Consider the following 21,181-nt stretch of genomic DNA (forward strand, 5'->3'; position numbering starts at 1 on the left):
ATTGTTGGTTGGTCTTGAGATGAAGTCTTGCTCTGCAGCCCAGGCTGGCTGGGAACTCACCAAAGTTATCCAGCCTCAACCTCTGAGGGCTGGCATTCTAAGTATGTACCTCCATTCCCAACCCACACATGATAGTCTTTTTTGATGTATATGGTTACTCACTGTAAATATATTTATTACCCTTAAAATCTTTAATAAATTGCAATAACTTTAAATTCTTCCCCAACTCATGGTCTTCAAAGTTCTATAATTTTTTTATTTCAAATATTCTTTTTTTTTCAAAGATTAATTTATTTTATGTATGTGAGTACACTGTAACTTTCTTTAGACACACCAGAAGTGGGCAGATCCCATTACAGATGGCTGTGAGCCACCATGTGGGTGCTGGGAATTGAACTCAGGAGCTCTGGAAGAGCAGTGAATGTTCTTAACCGCCCCCTTCAAAGTCTCTTAATCCTTTGCTTACTAAATGCCACCTTCCACCCTTCATCCTTGGGTGGTGAGAGAGGAGCCCTGATAGGTAATGCTTAATGTGAATGTCTTTCTCTGCTGGATGGGACTAATCTAATAGTAAGATTTAACATTTTTTTTTCCTTTTCCTTTTATATTGCCTTTGGTTGGTTAAGGTCTCCTTAGTGCATGAATCGTTCCTTGATTTGTCTCTTCCAGTTTTAGATGATCAGGTGAGTATTACTTTAGCAAACAAGATTTATTTCCTTTTGTGTTAATTTTGTCTTTGTAGGATTTTATGAGGAACATCTTTTAAGGATCTGTGTATTTCCAGCCAGCCCATTGAGAAGTTTTCCAGTGTTTACTAGAGATGGAATCATGTTTAGGATTTGAAAAGAAAAAGGGCTCTGTTCTTTACTTAAAAGCTGTGTCTAGGATTCTTTGTAGGTATTATCTTGATAGGATTACATATAGGGGAGTATTTTTTTCCTATTAAAATAACTGTTTTCTGTATTTAAAGCTGACGACAAGCTGACCCTTGTAGTCTTTAGTGCATAAAGATTAAACAGAAATGATTATCTCAGTTTATGCCATATTAATTGGGTTCCTTTTAAGTTGCTGTAAGATACAAGCTGCTGGGTGTGGTTTTCTGTGACTGTACTCTCAACTCTGGGGAGGTACAACTTAGCAAACCTCTGAATTTAAACTTGGGTTGGTCTATATAGGAAGTTGCAGGCCAACAAGGGTGACACCAGTGAGTACCCAACTTCTGAACAAGTGACTGAGTATGGAATAAGTCATTATTCAAGTGACTTATTCCAGACTCACTTTACTTTCCCTAAAACCATCATTCACATGCAGAAAAAGACAAAACTACAGAGGAATTCTGTGGTGTGACCTAGAAACCACTTACACGAGTGCATTTACAAAAGGACATCTATACAACATGCTATGGCATGCAGCCAGTAACACTCACTGCATTCCTTTCTAATCTACTTACATGTAACACTGACTTTTGTGTATATAGGTATATTTGTGTAGAGGTATGTTTGTAAGGTGGCTTTGAACCCATGGAGGAGCTAGAGCTTGGATGGTTGTGAGTCACTTGACATGGTGCTCCTTCTAACTGCTGAGCCAGTTCCTCCCCCCCCCCCCCCCCATGGCCTTCTTGCTGTTTTGTTTCATATTTCCTCACCCTGTGATGATTGTTGTTATTGGAGATAGAGTGTCTGTATGTAACAGTCCTAGTTGTCCTGGACTCGCTCTGTATTCAGGCTGGCCTCTAACTCAGAGATCTGTCTGGCTCTGCCTCCTGAGAATTGACGTTAAAGGGGTGTGTCACCATGCCTGACCTTTATATAACTTTTTATATATTGTGGGAATTAAAAATAATGGAGTAAAAAACATTAGGCAACATGGATTTTCTTTGTCCAAGTAGTAGTGGTAATATTTTGCTTTTCTCCATATTTTAAGAGTGGTAAGAAAAGTATAAATGATAAAAATGTGAAAATGACAATGGAGGAAGAAGATAAAGACAGTGAGGAAGAGAAAGATGACAGCTACATGAAATCAAGGAGCGATCTTCCGTCAGGGACAAGCAAGCACCTACAGAAAAAGGCAAAGAAGCAGGCCAAAAAGCAGGCCAAGGTAGGAACCTACGGGGGCATTATGCTTTGTCTATAGTTACATTTATTTATTGTATGTATGTGAGTACTCTGTAACTGTGTAGATGGTTGTAAGCCTTCATGTGGTTATTTGGAATTGAATTTTAGAACCTCTACTTGGCTCTGGTCGGCCCCGCTCACCCAGTCCCTGTTCATTCTGACCCAAAGATTTATTTATTATTATAAATAGGTACGCTGTAGCTGTCTTCAGACGCACCAGAAGAGGGAGTCAGATCTCATTAAGGGTGGTTGTGAGCCACCATGTTGTTGCTGGAATTCGAACTCAGGAGCTTCGGAAGAGCAGTCGGTGCCCTTAACCACTGAGCCATCTCGCCAGCCCCTAGTTACTTGTTTTTTATAATTAAAAACTTTTATTAGCATGCAGAGTGGTGAGGTTTAACACTATACTTTTTGTTTTGTTTGAAATTTTATTTATTTTTATGTAAATGGGTATTTTGTTTACATTGTTGTGCCAGGAAGCATTCATGAATCCCAAAAGAGCACCAAGGAGCCCATAATAGCACTGGGGTCTCTTTATTACAAGCTCAGGCTTGGGCTCTCCTCCAGCCCAACCCTGAAACAGCAGGACAGGAAGGGAAGGTGGAGCAGCCCTGAGCCCTCAGCAGGACAAGGTTTTATAGGAACTGGAAGTAAGTGAGGGGGAGTCTATCCTGGCAAGTATCTGAAAGTGTACTGTAAGCCAACAGGTGGGTACTCTCAAGACAGTCACCAACGGTCTGAAAGGACATCTGAAACCATCAGACTAAGGAAGTAGCTAGGGAGTAACTTTGGCCAGGACAAGCCATGGGATCCTTCCTTAGCTGTAGGTCAAGTTCTCGGGCTTTTTTTCCTCTAAGATGGAGGCTGGTCCTAAGATGGAATAGGGTTGGCTTTTGCAGCATGTCTGTTCATTCAGCACGTTTATGACTGGTGCCACCACCACCAGCCAGAAGAGAGGATCAGATGCTCTGCAGTTGGGGTTCTGATGGTTGATAGCTGCTCAGAGGGTGCTAGGAATTGAACCTCGGTCTTCTTCCTTCCCTTTCCTTCCTTCCTTCCCCTCCCCCCCTTCTCCCCCTTCCTCCCCTTCTCCTTCCCCTTCCCCTTCCCGTATACTGTCACTGTCTTCAGACTCTCCAGAAGAGGGCAACAGACCCCATTACAGATGGTTGTGAGCCACCATGTGCTTGCTGGGAATTGAACTCAGGATCTTCGAAAGAGCAGTCAGTGTTCTTAACCACTGAGCCACCTCTCCAGCCCCAAGCAGCCACACTCTTAATTGAGCTGTTTCCCTAGACCCTACATATAATTTGTTCTTATTTGCCCCTGTCTGTACAGGCAGAGATGTGAATTTAGTAGGGATTTATTTTTAACTGGCCTTGGGCATGTGGCTTCTTTGCTTCTTTGTTAAAAATTTTCGTTTTCAGAATTTTCATCTATCCTGTAGCCAAGGCAGTCTTGGAGTGTGTCCTTTTGTGATTGTTTTAGTGAGACCCCTGTTAATAATCAGTAATTACAACTGGTAGGTAAATCTTTCTGCCTTGGTTTCTAATTACTGTGACAATAAACTATGAACAAAGGACGTGAAAGTTTCATACTTCTAGACGGTGTGAGTCCAGATGGCAAACAGAACAACTCAGAGCTCACCTCTTTTTGCTTTTCAAGACAAGGTTTCTCTATGTAGCCATAGCTGTCCTGGAACTCACAGAGATCTGCCTGCTTCTGCCTCGTGAGGACTGGGATTAAAAGGTGCAGCACCACCTCCAAGCCCAGAGCCATAATGCAGCAGAGGAAGCGCACCGGGAATGGCATAGGCTTAGAAGCCCTCAGTGTCTGCCCCCAGTAAAGTAACTCCTGCAAGGCCACACCCACTCGCATAGACCTGTGGGGCCATTCTCTTACAGACCACCACTTTGTCTCATACTGGCTGCTCAGGTCTAAGTCATAGAGCTCTGAGTAGCTCACTTCTCAGGAATAGACACCAACTCATACTACTATTTCCACAGTAGTCCAATGTAATGAATAGTGATTATTCTTGATCTCATTTAAAGAATTTTTTTGTCTTAATTTATTTGAACTCTGATAGTAAAGGAATTTTTAAAATCAGAATTTGAGAGTGAACACTCCTTATGAAATGATGTTTGAAAACCAACAAAATCTGATATAGTATGTACACTCATATTCTGTCTCTCTTCTCTCTTTATATGTACTCTTTACTAAGAACCAACGAAGGCAACAAAAAATTCAAGAAAGATTTCTTCACTTCAATGAGCTCTGCGCCACTGACTACACGGAAGACAATGAACGTGAAGCTGACACAGCACTTGCGGGAGAAGTGGAAGTGGATACCGACTCCACCCATGGTTCTCAAGAGGAGGCCACACAGATAGAGCTGTCTGTTAACCAGAAGGATTTGGATGGCCAAGAGAGCATGATAGAAAGGACACCTGATGTGCAGGAAAGCCCAGAGGACCTAGGAGTGAAAAGTGCTAACACCGAGAGTGATCTGGGGATTGTGACGCCTGCTCCTGAATGTCCTAGGGATTTCAATGGTGCCTTCCTGGAAGAAAGGACCAGTGGAGAACTAGACATTATCAATGGTTTAAAAAACCTTAATTTGAATGCTGCTGTTGATCCTGATGAAATAAATATAGAGATTCCGAATGACAGTCATTCTGCACCCAAGGTATATGAGGTCATGAACGAGGACCCAGAAACTGCTTTCTGTACCCTCGCGAACCGAGAAGCGTTTAGTACTGATGAGTGTTCCATTCAACATTGCTTATATCAGTTCACCCGGAATGAGAAACTTCAAGATGCCAATAAACTGCTTTGTGAAGTGTGTTCAAGACGGCAGTGTAATGGACCAAAGGCAAATATAAAAGGTATTTATTTTTCTTGTTGTAAAAGTTGATATTAAAGTGTGTATTTTGCAGGTAGAATAATTGTGAATTATCACATCTGGGTTTGGAGAGTCACAAGTACTCTCATGCTTGTAATTGTGTTAGTAAAAAGAAAAAAAAACTGCATGGCATGGATTGAAAGGGAGTACAGTGTCACAGACTGTTGAAGATTTTCATTGCAGTTGAAGTATTCTAAAGTTCTTTCTTTCTCTTTTTCTTCTTCCTTCCTTCCTTCCTTCTTTCTCTCTCTCTCAAGATTTATTTATTATTATACATAAGTACACTGTAACTGTCTTCAGACATGCCAGAAGAGGGCATTAGATCTAATTCGGGTAGTTGTGAGCTACCATGTTCTGGGATTTGAACTCACAATCTTTGGAAGAGCAGTCAGTGCTCTTACCACTGAGCCATCTTGCCAGCTCCCTAAAGTCATTTCTTTACATGTAAAATAATATAAAGAATAAGTAATGTTGCTTTTAGGGATTTAATTTTAGAGCAGACAATGGCAAGCAAGCCAAAATCCATAGGCCTAATACTGTTTCTGATAGTCTCTGAGCAAACCGTGTTTCCTCTCATTGTGGTCATTTCTTATGAAGGGAGATATGCCAAGTACCTCCAGGCATCCTGCTGATGTGAAAGTTCTCAAAGATATCGTAAAATGTTTTGGTGTCTGGAATTCAATCTAGGACTTTGTACATTTGGTAGTGAGTTGTACTTTAAAGCCTTTTAAAAAAATGCTGTCCTCAAAGTTGCCATCCTATGCCTCTACCTCTTAAATACCGGATTACAGGCATGTGGGAGCATGTGCCTGTCACAGCCTCAAAAACATTTTATAGGTTTTTATAAATAATTTGATATGGAACACTTAACTGCCAACCCTAATTAAATGTGCTGCTGCTTACATTCTTCATGTGTTATGGACATTTTTCAATTTATACTGAGAAAATGTCCTTGAATTTTGCCTCTTGGTTATTAAAGACACAAATATGACCACAGTCTGCTGAGGTTTGTTCCTCCTGGCTTTAGAGCTTTAGGTCGTCCTTCTATAACAGACTGACTGTTTGCAGGTGACAGGAGACATGTTTACACCAATGCCAAGAAGCAGATGCTGGTCTCCCTCGCGCCTCCTGTCCTCACTCTGCATTTAAAGCGATTCCAGCAGGTACCCTCAGAACTCCAAATTAGCTTACGTATGCAACCCCTACTTTAGTCTCTTCTGAATTTTTTTCTGCCTTGTCTTAATTCTAATTTCAAAAGAATGGGAAATTTAGAAGAGAAAATATATCTAAGTTTGTCAAAGTGAAGAAATTTAGACAGTCCTGGTTTCTAGAGCTTATGATTTGTAGTATCTTATTCAAAGTTTAACTTTAGATTAGAAAAACACCAGTTTACTGCTAAAATGTGTATGTAGTATATCTTAATTTTTTAATGACTTGATAAAAAGAATATATTAGATTTTCATAGTTTTGTGACTGGATCATCTTTTCTGGAAGATTTGATATATTACTACAACTTAGAAATTCTCCAGGATTTTATAGACATTTTCCCTCTAATTGGTCAAGTATTGGCTTGACCAATTGGTTGGGTCTTACTGGCACTTGTGTAAGCATGGTTAGACTATGTGACTCAAGAAAAATATTCTGCTATTGTTGAATTTTAGGAACTTAAAAATCTCTGACCTAATCTGGTATTTGGGGTGACTAAGGCAGAACCAGGGAAATCTCACCAGAGCACTTTTTGGTAATGTGAGGTACTTAAAGAAAAATCTACACTAGCCAGAAACAAGACAAGGAAAAAGTCTCTATAGAAAGGTGACTGGGGCTACATGTTCTTTGGGCATTAGAGGACAATCCGTATAGCTTTTCCAGGAAAAGAACTCAGTCTGCCATCCTTCTTTTTTTTTTAGGCTGGTTTTAACCTGCGCAAAGTTAACAAACACATAAAGTTTCCAGAAATCTTAGATTTGGCTCCTTTTTGTACCCTTAAATGTAAGGTAGGTAAAAGTGTTTTGTTTTTTGTTTTTTTTTTTTAAAGGAAATTGTTTAAGAGAAATCATGACCTATCAAATACTCTTCTGGTATTTCACATTAAATATGAAATTGATATTATTTTAGAAGGAGGGCTGGGATGCAGCTCAATGATAAAAGTGATTGGTTAGAAATATTTTATAGAGGGGGACTTTGGTTATTATATCTTTGGTTTTAGTTAGGGTTTTGCTGCTGTGAACAGACAACATGACCAAGGCAACTATTGGTTTGTTTGTTTGTTTTTTTCCGAGACAGGGTTTCTCTGTATAGCTCTGGCTGTCCTGGAACTCACTTTGTAGACCAGGCTGGCCTCGAACTCAGAAATCCACCTGCCTCTGCTTCCCAAACGCTGGGATTAAAGGCTCGCGCCACCACGCCCAGCGATAGTTGAGATTGAAGAGCACAGAATAGTTGAAGGGAGGAAAAGAGCACTACAGAATGGGTTAAGATTTTAAAATCCAGTCTTTATGGCTGAAAAGGAATGGCACTGGAAACCCAGGCAAATCACCGGTGCACATACCTCTCTGTCAAGGCAAACAGTGCAGAGACTATGGAGGCACAGGCTGCCCAAGAGTACAGGAAAGGACTGTTCAAGAACAGTGATAATTAGAGCACAAAGGAAAACGGCCCTGCTTGAGGGAATGCGTTTTTACAAGAGCTGTCATACCTATGGTCTTAAGCAGCCTTAACTCGGGGTTTTAAAGTACAACCTAAATGTTAGCCTTACAAGGTTTATATTGGTGGCAGAACCAGGATGGCCAAGATATAAAGGTACTCTAGAATTTTCTTGAGGCCTTTAACTGGCAAATTGAGTTAATACCTATGTCATTTAACCATGATATTATTACGTGGTTCATGACCTAGTTTTTGCACCATAAAATCAAATTCAACTTTGATAAAGGTGAAGTTATCTCTGTGGGCTAGGACAGACAGGTGGTGTGACAAGATGTGAACATGTCTTTCCAAGGACATGTGTGTAAATGGGACAGTAACACTGGATTATACGTATTTTATATGTTTTTAAGAATGTTGCTGAAGAAAGTACACGAGTGCTGTATTCCTTATATGGAGTTGTTGAACACAGTGGTACTATGAGGTCAGGGCATTACACTGCCTATGCGAAGGAGAGAACTGCAAGCTGTCACCTCTCCAATCTTGTTCTTCACGGTGACATTCCACAAGGTAAGCTATCTTGGATACTCCGCACATTTTGCCTATTATGCCAAAGCAAATAATAGAAGCCTGACGCTTTCCTTTTGTATTTCCTGACAGATTGTGAAATGGAATCAACCAAAGGGCAGTGGTTTCACATCAGCGATACACATGTGCAAGCTGTGCCTATAACTAAAGTACTGAACTCACAAGCGTATCTCCTATTTTATGAGAGAATACTGTGATAACAAAAAGTGCTTTCTCTGGAAATACACCTATGGCTTTTATACTGGCTATTATAACAATAAAAAGTTAAACTATAAATTATGTTCACCTAAGTAAATGACAGAAAAAAAATCATGTTTATTTATTTAAATACAGGCAAAATAATTTACAGCGGTTTTGTATTAGCATACTGGTTTTTATTCCTTCTAGTTTCAACTTTAGGAAGGATTTGAATAACTAAGTTCTGTGCTTACTCTGACTGGGTGGTAGTGCTTGACACATCAATAAACTGATATTCCCAAAACTTGTTTTATTAGAGTTTAAGTTGTTATTTACTGTACCCACTACTGGCAACACCATGTTTCACTATTCTAGTGCTGAGATTAGGATTGGGAGCAATGTGAAATCTTGGTGTCAGTGTGTGCGCATAAACTCTGGCCCAGCCACTATTGAAAAGCCTTATATTAATTAGGACACTGTCTGAACTTTTTTTGTTTGCTATGGGATAAACAACAAACATTTAGAAGCCAGACTTTCAAGGCCATGGGATTGGGGGAACAACTTTGGAAATGAGATAAACAACAGACTAGAAAGTGTCTTTCCCAATAGATATGGTCAAGTATACAATGAGAACAGTCATGTGAGTGATTAAACAGACGGCCATAACAGTAACACATTTATTGTACCACCCAGCAGAGTACAAACACAAATAAGAAAAATAAAACACTGGGCAAGTTCTACTCTACAAACACAACTCTTAACCTATGACAAGTTCCTCAGTCATTCTGGTCGTCATCCCAGTCCTTCTTCCCACTTGGAGGTTTGGGCCCACCAGCTGGTTTTGCCATGATGATCTAAATAACAAAAACCCATGGTAAGTACATTAAACTTCTACCTATGGAGGTAAGAACCACAAACTGTGTGTGTGTGTGTGTGAGAGAGGCTTAACCACTTTATCAGCAGTCTTCATCTCAATATAATCAAAGGACACTCCTACTGTCTCAAGCTGTACTTCAGCAAAGCAGAGAAACTAACATACCCTGGTCCTCCCACCTCCAGAAACAATTAGGGACTTCATACTTACTGACAGTACTTATAATAAATGAGCCTGCACTTCCCTTTTGTAGCCTATATTCATACCACATTAAGCTTACACTCTCCCAAGCCCCCATCCCCCATGTCTAAATGGTCTCGGCTAATTTAAAACTGCCAAAAGTTTTAAAATTTAATTTGAGCCAGCTGTGATCTCCAGATGTGAGGGTGAACAGATAGTACAATCAGGAGTGCTATGTTATGACTGCACTGTACTGGGATTTGCCTGCCTCTAGCCCTAGCAGTGAGGTTACAGATGCGCCACCGTGCCTGCGGCTCTGGTCCTCAGGCTTTCAGGGTAAGCACTCCTATCTGAGCCACCTTCCATAGCCTGAAAAGACAACTCATTTTTAAGCCAAGGTCTTGCTCTGTGGAGCAAGATGGCTTGGCACTCAGATCTGCTTGCTTTCACCTCCTGATGCTGGGATTAAAGAAGTGTGCTTGTCCCTGCGTCCCATGGGCCACCACTTTGTAAAGATTACAGTTTCATTTTCACTCACCTGATCCACTCTTAGTACAGTGACTGCAGCATTAGTGGCCAGTTTAATAGCCCAGTATTTTCCCAAGTAAGTATCTAAAATACTGGCTTCTAACATATCCTTTACAGCAGGGACTTCAGCCTGTGAAAACAAAATTAATTTCTTACTCGTGAAAGCTTACTTCGTGGTTTGAAGATCTTGAGCCACAGTGGCTATGGATTCCAGAAGATTGAATCTCCGAGTTTAAGGAACACACCTTTAATCTGGGCTATGCCTTTCATCTGGGATTAAAGGTGTGGTGGAACACACCTTTAATCTGGGCTACACCTGCTGGAGACAATATAAGGACATTGGAAGAAGGGAGTCTAGCTCTTGCTCCTTCGCCTGCTTGCTGCGTGAGACTGAGTAACTGCTAGATCCTTGGACTTCCATTCACAGCTGCGACTGAACCATTGTTGGGAATTGGGCTGCCGACTGTAAGTCATCAATAAATTCCTTACTATCTAGAGACTGTCCATAAGTTCTGTGACTCTAGAGAACCCTGACTAATACAGAAGTTGGTCAACTTGAAGTTGGTCAACTCAACGTGAAATACTTACAAGGCTCCTAAATGATAACCGAAATATACCCTCACTCCAAAGCTGTCAATAAAACTAAAATTTCCTCTATCAGGTTAAGTTATCAATTACGAGAGCTACTTGTAAAACTCAAACCTCTATTTTGCACCAGTTTCCTCCTTTACATGCAGTGTATTTCTGTATATAGTGTATAGTCACAAAAAAGTCAAATCTTAGTACCTCGATATCCAACCCCACATTTTTGTTTCCTTCTTGGTGTACGGAATAAAGTTTAGAGATAACTTCATTGGCCTTCACGCCAGAATTTTCTGCCAGTGCCCGTGGAATCGCTTCAAACGCTTCAGCAAACTTCTTAATAGCATACTGTTCAAGCCCAGGACACGTCTAAAACAACATGTGTTTGTCAGTGCTTTTTTTAGTACTCTTTTTAAAAAAAAGGCCAGAAAGACAGTTTCTATAGAAAAGACTTCTACCTCTCCATATGATGTGATTTGTTTAGCCAATTCAATTTCGGTAGCTCCACCTCCAGGTACAAGACGCTTATCCTATTTAAAAACAAAATGGAAAACCCACCAAGTGGAATACTTCTTTAGACGATAGATTTTTCAGTAGGCACCATTATGCAAAACGCTCTGAGATCCAGTGACTACATCAAGCTTTCAAACCTGGAGACTAGGAACTAGTACAGCATTGGCCGTGCTGCAGCAATGGTCGACCGTCCACACTCTGCAACAGCCTTGTTACTGTTTAGTTTGCACAATCGTTTTTGAAGGTAACATTCATTAGCAACTGACAGGTTGTTAGAACCACCTATCATGATGTTCTCATGTTTGAGTTTCAAGAAATCACAAATTTCTGAAATTGCAAATACTGACCCTTGTGAGAACTTTGAAAGTATTAACTCCATCATCTACTGCCCTTTCTATGTCATCCATCAGATTGTCTGTAGAACCTCGAAGAACTATAGTAGAAATGGCACCATCTTCTTTTTCTGCCAATAAATAATTTGTGGATTAAATCAGAGAAAACAAATCCCTAACTGTATAAAGCACACCTTACCATTACTACATACCATGCTTAAAAACAACCACTTGTGTATCTCCAACTTCTGAGAGGTAAACACTGTCACAATGTCCCATTTCTTCTTGGACGGGAGGAGTCTACAAAAAAAAAATGATCCTTGTAGTAAAAATTCAAATGTATTCACCCATCTTTTGTTTTCCAACATACATACCAATTTTGGAAGAGCTGTGGCACCAACTGTTTTACAGAGTCGTCTGAGATCCCACTTTGAGTTCAGTCTTCAAAAAGAAAAAAATGAAAAATTTGATTTAGTCATAATAACATAAAATGTAGAGAATAAATAGCAAATAAACCAGACAAGGCCACATACACCTTTAATCCAAGCAGCCACAGACCAGCAGATCTCATAGGCCAGGCTAGTCTACATGGCCAGCCAAGGAAATAATACTGCTTTCACCTTATTCGAAGTGATCATGTTTTTCTTGCACTGAATTAGGAAGCTAAGAAGCTGACTCCTGACTTTGTGAGTGTAACAAACTAGCCAGCAATGCCTATGACATCTGAAGCGCACGCCGTCTACAGATAAAGAACTGAGGTCAGCGCAGCAGCACAGGCTTTAGTCTCAGCACTTGGGAGGAGACACAGAGTTCCAGGCCAGCCAGGGCTACACAACAAGAATCTGTCTTAGACAAATTAAGCACACATGTACAGCATTATTCTACAAATTAAGGTGTAGCCTGACAGACTTCAAACCTAGGATACAGGTGCAACTGCACCATCTGTAAGGAAGAGCAAGGATATTACTGTGTCTATCTGACTGGCTGCTAGATGGTAAAACGTGCCCCAAGCGTTTTCCTCAGTGAAAAGCATTTTTCTTGATCCATACTATAGCTGATAAGCAGTTCATTAAGTTTACATCTTAACCCTTAAGCTATTCCTCTTGCCCAGAATGCGTTCTCCTCCTTACTCAAGTAAGATCTCCTTACCGCTCCTTGGACCCCACTGCTTATGTAAAGTTCACTTCTCCCTCCTATATAAATCCTTTTGCTGTTTGATCTTCATTTTCCCTTTATCAATTGTTCTCAGTTTACTGAATGTACAAAGCACCAAGAACAAGTTATAGTGTTGTTTACAAGAATGTAGCTCTTACCTCACCAACATGATATTGTACTTGTTAGCATAATGAAGAGCTATGTCCGCCACTTTGCCGCCTGTTACTATGACATTTGCACCAGTGCCTGCAATGGCCTTCACCTGAGCATCCATGAGGTTCTCCTCTCCCTTACTGAAGTTCATTAGCTCCTCGGCAGTCTTAATCAGCACGGTCCCCTGGAAAACAAGCCACACCCTCCCTTTCAAACCTGTCACAGTCTTGGTGTTCAAAGTTGTAAGGTAATGTTTTGCCCAATAATTTAAAGATCTGAGAGAAAACATGAAAATATGTGTTTTATTATGAAGCAAAATACACGTACTTGTTAAAAGCTCCTCATGTATAAAATTATAAAGTGTATAAAATGAAGACCTTCACTCTCACGTCTCAAAGCACATGTGTTTTCAATGTGGCAGGGACAGATTTCCTTTAGGAATGTCAGGCATGCATATGCATATATATATTCAAATACAATGAGCATCAGCAAAACAATCCCTCCTCACATCTTCCCTGAAGCATAGCCACACAACCCTCAAGTCTGTAAAACCAACAACTGGAATCTGCCACGATTATTTGCCATGAATCTAACTACTGATGAATCTAAAACATGTAGTTTTAAAGACTGACTTAACACGTTCAAATTGATTAGCATTCTTAAGAGTATAAGAGAATGTCAACATTCACAAAAAGCCATACCATGAGCATACAAGATGCTCAGTATTAACAAAGAGCTACAATTAAAAATACTGGGGTTGGCCAGATGGCTCAGTGGTTAAGAGTGCCGACTGCTCTTCCGAAGGTGCAGAGTTCAAATCCCAACAACCACATGGTGGCTCACAACCATCCATAACGAAATCTGATGCCCTCTTCTGGAGTGTCTGAAGACAGCTACAGTGTACTTACATATAATAAATAAATAAATCTTAAAAAAAAAAAAAAGAATAAAAATACTGCCAGGCGTGGTGGCGCATGCCTTTTATCCCAGCACTTGGGAGGCAGAGGCAGGTGGATTTCTGAGTTCGAGGTGAGCCTGGTCTACAGAGTGAGTTCCAGGACAGCCAGGGCTACAGAGAAACCGTCTTGAAAAAAACAAAAAAAGAATAAAAATACTGCCACCACTAAGTGTTTTTAGTTTAGAATTTAGTAGCTCAAGCAAATATTCATGGTCTGAACAAATAATTTTGTAATCTTCAGTTTGCTTAAGAACAAACCCCACACCCAAAATAAACAGTAATGGAAAAAGCAACCCAAAGGTCCCTTTCAAGTCACATACCTTTGTCTCTGTTATCATGCCATCAAACGGACAAGAGTACACAGCTATCTTTGCATCTTTGACAGATGTCACATCACCTTCAGTTTCCTTCTTAAAAACCATGCCATGTAATACTGAGGATGAATAAATACCAGAGCCCTAAGGAGTCAAATTTAGTGTAGTGAGAAATCAGAAAATTTGGGTTCTTTAAGTAACAAAGAAATAGTCTATGCTTTTGTTTCGTCCCAGGTGTTGGGGCATGGTTTTGCCAGCTGCAGATAGCTTCTGCAACTTCTGCGACTGTGTGATGCTCTGAATTCTGGGAACTTTTCAGAGGGTATATAAAAGCTAGAGCGAGAGCGAGAGAGAGAGACCCCCAATATAGGAGGTTGGTTGTGGTTTGGTAACAGATGTGCTCAAAGAAGAAACAAGAAGAAATTTAAATTCAAGGATCTCTACTTATAATCTCTCCCTTCTCTCCTCTCTAGTGAGGGGTGAAGCAGGGGAAGATCCCACAAAGAGCGAAGAGCAGCTACAAGCAAAGAAGAAATTAGATTCAAGAACCTCTTCCTTTCTTTCCTACCTAGTGATGGGGGTGAAAGCGGGGGAAAGAACGGGTGGGAAAAGAGTCAAAGTACTAAGACTGGCAACCCAGCAACACTGTCATTAAATTTTAAACTAAAGTTGTACAGCAAGGCTGTGGAGGTAGGCATAAACCAACCATTCTCACGGCTGGAAGCACTACTGTGGAAGGAAAGCCATTCAGCATGCTGGGAAAAGCAAAGGTAGACAGCAATCAAGTCATTTATTTGCCTGATCACCAAGCACTTGGCACTAATATACTAAGTGGAATTGCTAATACTACAGAACGAATAGAAAAAGATGGTTTCAAAGGTGAGCCATCTCTCCAGCCCCATTCTTTTACATTACGCTAATCCCTATGTATTGGGAAAAGATGATTTCACAAAAAATATACTTTTAACAGAGAGCAACAGCAGTTCTCAATCTGTGGGTCACAACTCCCTGGGGTGTTACCTATCAGATATTTACATTATTATTCATAGCAGTAGCAGAATTAATTATGAAAGACCAATAAAATAGCTTTAAGACAGAAGCACTAAATCTAAAACATAGGGTAAAATTTATGGGTGTATAGATGGCTCAGCGTTTAAGGACTGCATGCTCTTCCGGAGGAACCAGATTTGATTCCAGCACTGAAAAGGTAACTCAGAACCATCGTGCCTCCAGTTCCAGGAGACCTGATGGCCTCTCCTGGCCTCCATGCAACTGTATGCACATGACACAAAGACAGAAACGCAGGCAAAAGACTGGACATCAATTAAGTCTTAAGAAAAGAGTAGAACAACTTTGAAGCAGGGGACCAGGCAAAGTAACTGATCTTGGAATGGGAATGTGCCTTCACGGCAGAGGGCTTTCCCAGCATGCTCAGGCTCTGGGTCAAAGCCCCAAGACTACAGAACAAGATCCCCTTGTAAGATCTAGTTGGATATGGTAATAGATTTTTTGAAACTTACCAGAATCTTACATACTCTGATGTTATCAACATTGAAATTGCCAGAATCAGGAAAGATAGAAACTGTCAAAGAAATAAAACGTATTTTTAGACCACAGAGAAGACATCTCAGTGACATTAGATCAGTGCAGCTTGGATTATTTTTTGTAACCTACTATTACTCACCACAAGCCTGAGCAATAAGCTTGGCCAAAAACGTCTCGCTGCCGTACTGCTTACTCATGATGGAGGTTCGAAGCAGAGAGGACACTTCATCAACATCTCGAAGGTTTTTGGCAGAACAACATACCAACTCAGGAAGGATCTCATGAGCTTTTTTGCAAGCTATTTCATACCCCGATATTACCTAAACCATGATATAAAAATAACCGTTTTAGTAGACATACTTTTGACATGACTTACTCTGGTAATCCAACAAATGTGGGGATTTTCACATAAGATGGCAAGTGCTTGCAGAAATGCATGCAGAGCCAATAGCTATGGACTACACGGCTCTGATGACAACACAAATAGCAGCCCTTACTCTAACACTTGTCACTCAGAGGACCTTGGCTTTAAGAACACTTAGCAATAGGAATCTTTTGAGGACAAATTCACACGAAGCATATGGCCAATGCCTAAAATGGAAACTACTCAATGTTATTACTAGTAGATTTAAAGTTTATTTTAAAATCATTTACTTGTATATGGTAAAAGTACACATATTGGAATAGGTACAATATATATGTACACCGTAAGCCCATGTGACTGTCCAGGCACGCACATGCACAGTGGCTCTCAGGTGTCCTGCTCAATCTGGTGAGCAGGTTCCAGTGATACTCCTGGCTTCACTCCTCCATGTGGGATCACAGGTATAACCGGGTACTACTCGGGTCCCTGTGCTTGCCCACGAGTGCTGTTACCCATCTAGACCTGAATTTTAAGCTTTAAGCAAAACCACACAAGTACTCAAATATAATTAAAGTACAAGATGAATACTTGCCTCTGATACTGACAGGCCAATCCTCAGAAGTTCTTCAGCTAGTTCCAGAAGAGCCCCAGCGAACACCAGAACGAAGTTTGTGCCATCACCAACCTCTTGTTCTTGCATATGAGAGGCCATCACTATCATCTTTGCAGCAGGATGCTGCACCTGATAGAAAGGGTTAGCAAGTGAAAGAGACGTGTACGTGGAGCAACATAAAGTCAGTAAGTTCCTTGATGGCAGGCAAATGCCATCTGACCAGCTCGTCCCACAGTTTAACTGTGCTGAACTGTGTTTGTCAGCACAAACTCACCAGTACAAATGAAATCATTTCAAAGCACCCGTCTCACAGCCATGCATTACAGACAGTTCCACAAAAGTGCCACAATTATACCTAACTTAGAAAATAAAGAATTTGCAACTGTTAAACTCAGCAACTTAAGACTTTAGAAGTTGGTGTGGTGACACACTATTAACTATCATCTTATCCACTTGGCATAAAACTCTAGCATCGGGCTGGAGAGATGGCTCAGCAGTTAAGAGCATCGACTACTCTTCTGAAGGTCCTGAGTTCAAATCCCAGCAACCACATGGTGGCTCACAACCATCCATGAGATCTGACACTCTCTTCTGGTGTGTCTGAAGACAGCTACAGTTTACTTAGATATAATAATAAATAAATCGTTAAAAAACAAAACAAAAAACTTTAGCATCACCCCTTATTCTCACCCAACCCCCCACTTCATGTCTGATACACTATGTTGCCAATTTTCTCCATATATTGGCTTTTTAACACTTAAACAATGTTTTGTCAGGCCTGTTGGGGCACACCTTTAATTACAGCATTCAGGAGGCACAGACAGGAGGGGATCTAGAGTTCCAAGCCAGCCTGGTCTACAGAGCCAGCCCATGACATCCTGAACAGAGACCCTGTCTCAAAAACAAACCAAAGGTTTTACAAGAAATAAAACATAGGCAGTTTTAATACCACTTATACATCTAAACATGCTCTTGTTTGAGGAACCCATGACTCCCCTTTTTCTTTTCTCTCTGAGATAGTACAACACGCAGTCAGACTCTCTCTCTGAGATACTACACGCAGTCAGACTCTCTCTCTGAGATAGTACACACAGTCAGACTCTCTCTGAGATAGTACACGCAGTCAGACTCTCTCTGAGATAGTACACACAGTCAGACTCTCTCTGAGATAGTACACGCAGTCAGACTCTCTCTCTGAGATAGTACACGCAGTCAGACTCTCTCTCTGAGATAGTACACGCAGTCAGACTCTCTCTGAGATAGTACACACAGTCAGACTCTCTCTCTGAGATAGTACACACAGTCAGACTCTAGCCGACGTTGACTTTGAACTTCGGATCCTTTTGCCCCCCCCCCCCATCTCCTGAGTGCTGACCGCATGCAGAAGCCACCACACTTTTATACAGGTTTATACAGCGTCGGCAATCAAAGCCTAGACAGGCACCTACACCCAAGCTTCAAAGTATTTTTAAAAAGCCACAAAATTCAATTCTTAGGAATTACTCTTAGACACTGTTCAATTTAAATTTTCAGCAATGGGGACAGAACCTGGGGCTTTGTGTTTGTTAGGCTCAAGAGCTGCATCACTGAGCTATCTCCCCAGGCCACATTTATAAATCAAAGACTACGTCCCCCTTTAAGTCAACACCACAGCTCTGTTATTCTGAAGGTCATTTTTATTTTTGTGTGTGTCTGTGTGTGGCTATGTGTGAATAGGTGCCTAGAGACTGGAAGGGGGTGGCGGGTCACTCTAAACTAGGATTCCATGCTCTGTGTGGACTGCCTGATGTGGGTGCTGGGAACTGATCAAGAGGAGTCTGCACTCAACTCCAGTCCTCCTCATTTCATTTACCATGAAAAATTCCTCCACAAATATTTGTGAAGGTAGATTTTTCTTAGCATATTCTTTAAGCTGTTAGAGAAATGTGAATTTTTCTCATTTTTTAAAAAACACTATTTACCCCCTCCTCCAATACTAAACCACAGGTTTAATGGAGCGAGAGATGGGCATCACAGCCCTCTTATCCTGCTCCAAGTATCTATTCCACACCCTCTTGGACAACAAAACTTCAGGGAAAAAAGGAAAATGCCAAAAGGTTATGTAAAATAAAGTATCAATATTTACCAGTTTATACTGCTGGAGAATTCACATTAGAATCAATCTATAGAATAATAAATCTCATCATCATCAGAGAAATACTCCTCAACCCACCCACCCACAGACAATTTAAGAGTTTGAGTAGCCAAAATGGAAAACCTAGAAAGGTCACTTATAAATCTTCACAATAAAGTGGAGGAAGAAACAGCCTTTCGTCCTCTAGATTGAATACAGTTTCACCTATGTCAGAGTCATGGGTTTTTGATGGTTTTGAAACAAAACTTACTTCTAGCTCTCTTAAAATAGTCGCTGCATCGTTTGTCACAAACAACTTCTCCAGGCGATTGATGACCATTTTATTCATTCCTTAAAAGTAGTTGCAAAGAAAAAAAAAAAGGTTCCATTATTATTCAAATATTCTGCAAACAACCCAGGAAAACTCCGGCAAGAAGCCGTACTGATGTTTAGCCCCAGAACACACCATCTGTTTAGATCAGCATCATAGCCCCATGGGCTTCCCTGACTAAACACCAACATGCTTAGCATGTAAGACGTGCTTAATAAACAGGAATTAACACTAAAATCAATATGCTTAGAAACACATTTGGTTTCTTCCGTAATCTCTTTGTGTGCATCTCTAATTCAACTGGTGGTTAAAGGGAAGGAAGAGCTTCCTGATGCCGTGCTGTTTTCTGCAGACTGCTGAGCCTTTCCACAATAGTACTGGCCACTAGTGAGGATGCTGGACTTCCCTAGGACCTAACAGGGTAACAGCATCGTTTCCAATTTCTCTTTTCCCAGAAAGCTGCATTCCTGACTGAAAGTGAGAGGCACATCAATGCCACCGACCATAAAACACGTGAGGCCCGCTCTCTACGCTAACAGTCACACCACACAGCCTGAACTTGGTCATTACCATTTGGTCCGTACGCTGTGCGAGTAGTCTGAGCAAGCTCCTTGCAGGCCTGTATATTTCTATACACAGCCTCTTCTAATCCCGAGAAATGCTGAAAAAGAAAATGTCTGCTTAGGCATGATAACCAAGTTAAGAGTTTTCTACCGCAGGATACCTCTGTTGAGTATGCTTCTAAGAAACAGCCAGGATCACACAGGCAGTCATCAGACAGCCTCAGTTTCCCCCACTGGGCCTGGCTCTCTTTCCTATCTGTAAACTAATGGGATAATCAATAGCTCCTACTTGGCAGATTATTACTCACCTAGCTAAATAACAACTATTCTTCCTTCTGCCTTTTCCAGGGATTGAACACAAGAAAGCAATCTACCATTAAACTACAATCCCAGCCTACTAGTACTAGCTTTTAACCTAAATTTGGGGGATGGGGGTACTTTAAAAAAACTTGTCTTCACTATAGCCTCCATCAGTACCGATTTACACAAAGTATCTCTGTGCTGAAATGCTAGCCTGTGACAGAAATCCTTTAAATGTATCATGTCCTCAGCCAGAGTGATGGAGGAAAAGATGGAAACTGGAAGCTGTTGCTACCCCTCAAAAGGTTAACAGTGTCATTTGCAGAACTTACTAACTTACATTAAGCCCTGACATCCATTCAGTATGCCAGTTATCACTACAAAGGGGACACCACCTCTCTGTACTGCTAAGAATCCGCTATTTCTACAACTTGTAAAAATATGAAAGACAAAACAAACGTTATCTGGCAGCTTGGGGAACTCAGGACAAATCGCTCCATAAGCAATGTGACCGCTTTAAAAAAAAAAAAAAAATCACTCCTGAAACTACGGCCTATTCGATCTGGGGTGGGGCTTCATTTATCCTGTAGGCTACGACATCGGACAGTCAGAGTGAAAAGACAGTTAACAGCCTTCGGCCCGGTCTCAACTCAGAAAAGGTAAAGGAAACAGAACGTCCAGAGGAGAGTTTTCAGTAGAGCAGTGGGGATCGGACGTGTCTGGAAGGAAGCAACCAAGGGCAGGCCCAGGAGTGACCATGCCGGACTCGTGTCATCTCCATCCTACAATCCCCGGCCCTCCAACCACCCGTTACCAATTCCGTCCAAGTTCATTAACGCATCGCCAGCTCGCGTTAAGGGCGGCGCCCGTGGGCTCCATGCCGCAGACAGGGGCGTGGGGAGCTGGGATGCAAACCCGAAGCCGCCGGGGGAATAACAGAAATGCCCACCAGTTCCAGCGAGCCGGCATCCAGAGCACGCTTCCCTTTCTAGAACCTTCTCCATCCCGATCGCGGCGCGGCCGCCCGCCCGCAGGCCTGTCGCGGTCGCCACAGGCGCAGACCCACCCTCCCACCGTACAGTCCCTCCACGCCACCTACTTTGGCTCCATCCTTGAGCATCTGGGCAAAGCCCGGGGCCTTGGGGACGTGAAGCGCCATGGCTCGGCCGCAGTCCACCGCTCACGCGCTCGCTCCGAGACGCCGAGGAAGCAAGGGGCGCCGCGCACTGCCTGCTGGGAATGGGCCTCGGCGCCGCCTCGCGTCCCCCTACTTCCGGTCGCCCCGCCCCTTCAACCTGCAGCGTCTCTGAAATATCGCGAGAACCAGAGGTTCCAGCAGACA

The 21,181-nt window shown here is 41.6% G+C and overlaps 2 protein-coding genes across 6 annotated transcripts in view; one reads left to right on the top strand and one right to left on the bottom strand.

Annotated features, from left to right (window-relative positions):
• The window catches only part of Usp16 (ubiquitin specific peptidase 16), a 28,531-nt gene extending 19,806 nt beyond the window's left edge, over window positions 1-8,725 (top strand). For all 5 annotated transcript variants that reach the window (NM_024258.2, XM_006523101.2, XM_006523102.4 and 2 more), the window contains 7 exons: window positions 627-683; window positions 1,924-2,097; window positions 4,336-4,999; window positions 6,085-6,179; window positions 6,924-7,010; window positions 8,070-8,226; window positions 8,317-8,725. In NM_024258.2, the coding sequence (NP_077220.2) occupies window positions 627-683; window positions 1,924-2,097; window positions 4,336-4,999; window positions 6,085-6,179; window positions 6,924-7,010; window positions 8,070-8,226; window positions 8,317-8,441 (1,359 nt within the window). In that variant the 3' untranslated portion in view covers window positions 8,442-8,725. The remainder of the gene's footprint in view (window positions 1-626; window positions 684-1,923; window positions 2,098-4,335; window positions 5,000-6,084; window positions 6,180-6,923; window positions 7,011-8,069; window positions 8,227-8,316) is intronic.
• Cct8 (chaperonin containing Tcp1, subunit 8 (theta)) lies at window positions 8,535-21,079 on the bottom strand. Its single transcript, NM_009840.3, has 15 exons — window positions 20,939-21,079; window positions 19,547-19,637; window positions 18,917-18,996; window positions 16,512-16,661; window positions 15,695-15,875; window positions 15,531-15,592; window positions 14,017-14,154; window positions 12,744-12,922; window positions 11,805-11,871; window positions 11,643-11,730; window positions 11,446-11,561; window positions 11,044-11,115; window positions 10,790-10,954; window positions 10,014-10,133; window positions 8,535-9,275 (listed from the first exon to the last, which is right to left on the bottom strand). The coding sequence occupies exons 1-15, from the start codon at window positions 20,996-20,998 to the stop codon at window positions 9,198-9,200; spliced, it is 1,647 nt and encodes a 548-aa protein (NP_033970.3). The 5' UTR covers window positions 20,999-21,079; the 3' UTR covers window positions 8,535-9,197.
• Window positions 21,080-21,181: the final 102 nt, after the last annotated feature.

The sequence above is a fragment of the Mus musculus genome, chromosome 16 (genome assembly GCF_000001635.26).
Source record: "Mus musculus strain C57BL/6J chromosome 16, GRCm38.p6 C57BL/6J".
Classification (NCBI taxonomy): Eukaryota; Metazoa; Chordata; class Mammalia; order Rodentia; family Muridae; genus Mus; species Mus musculus.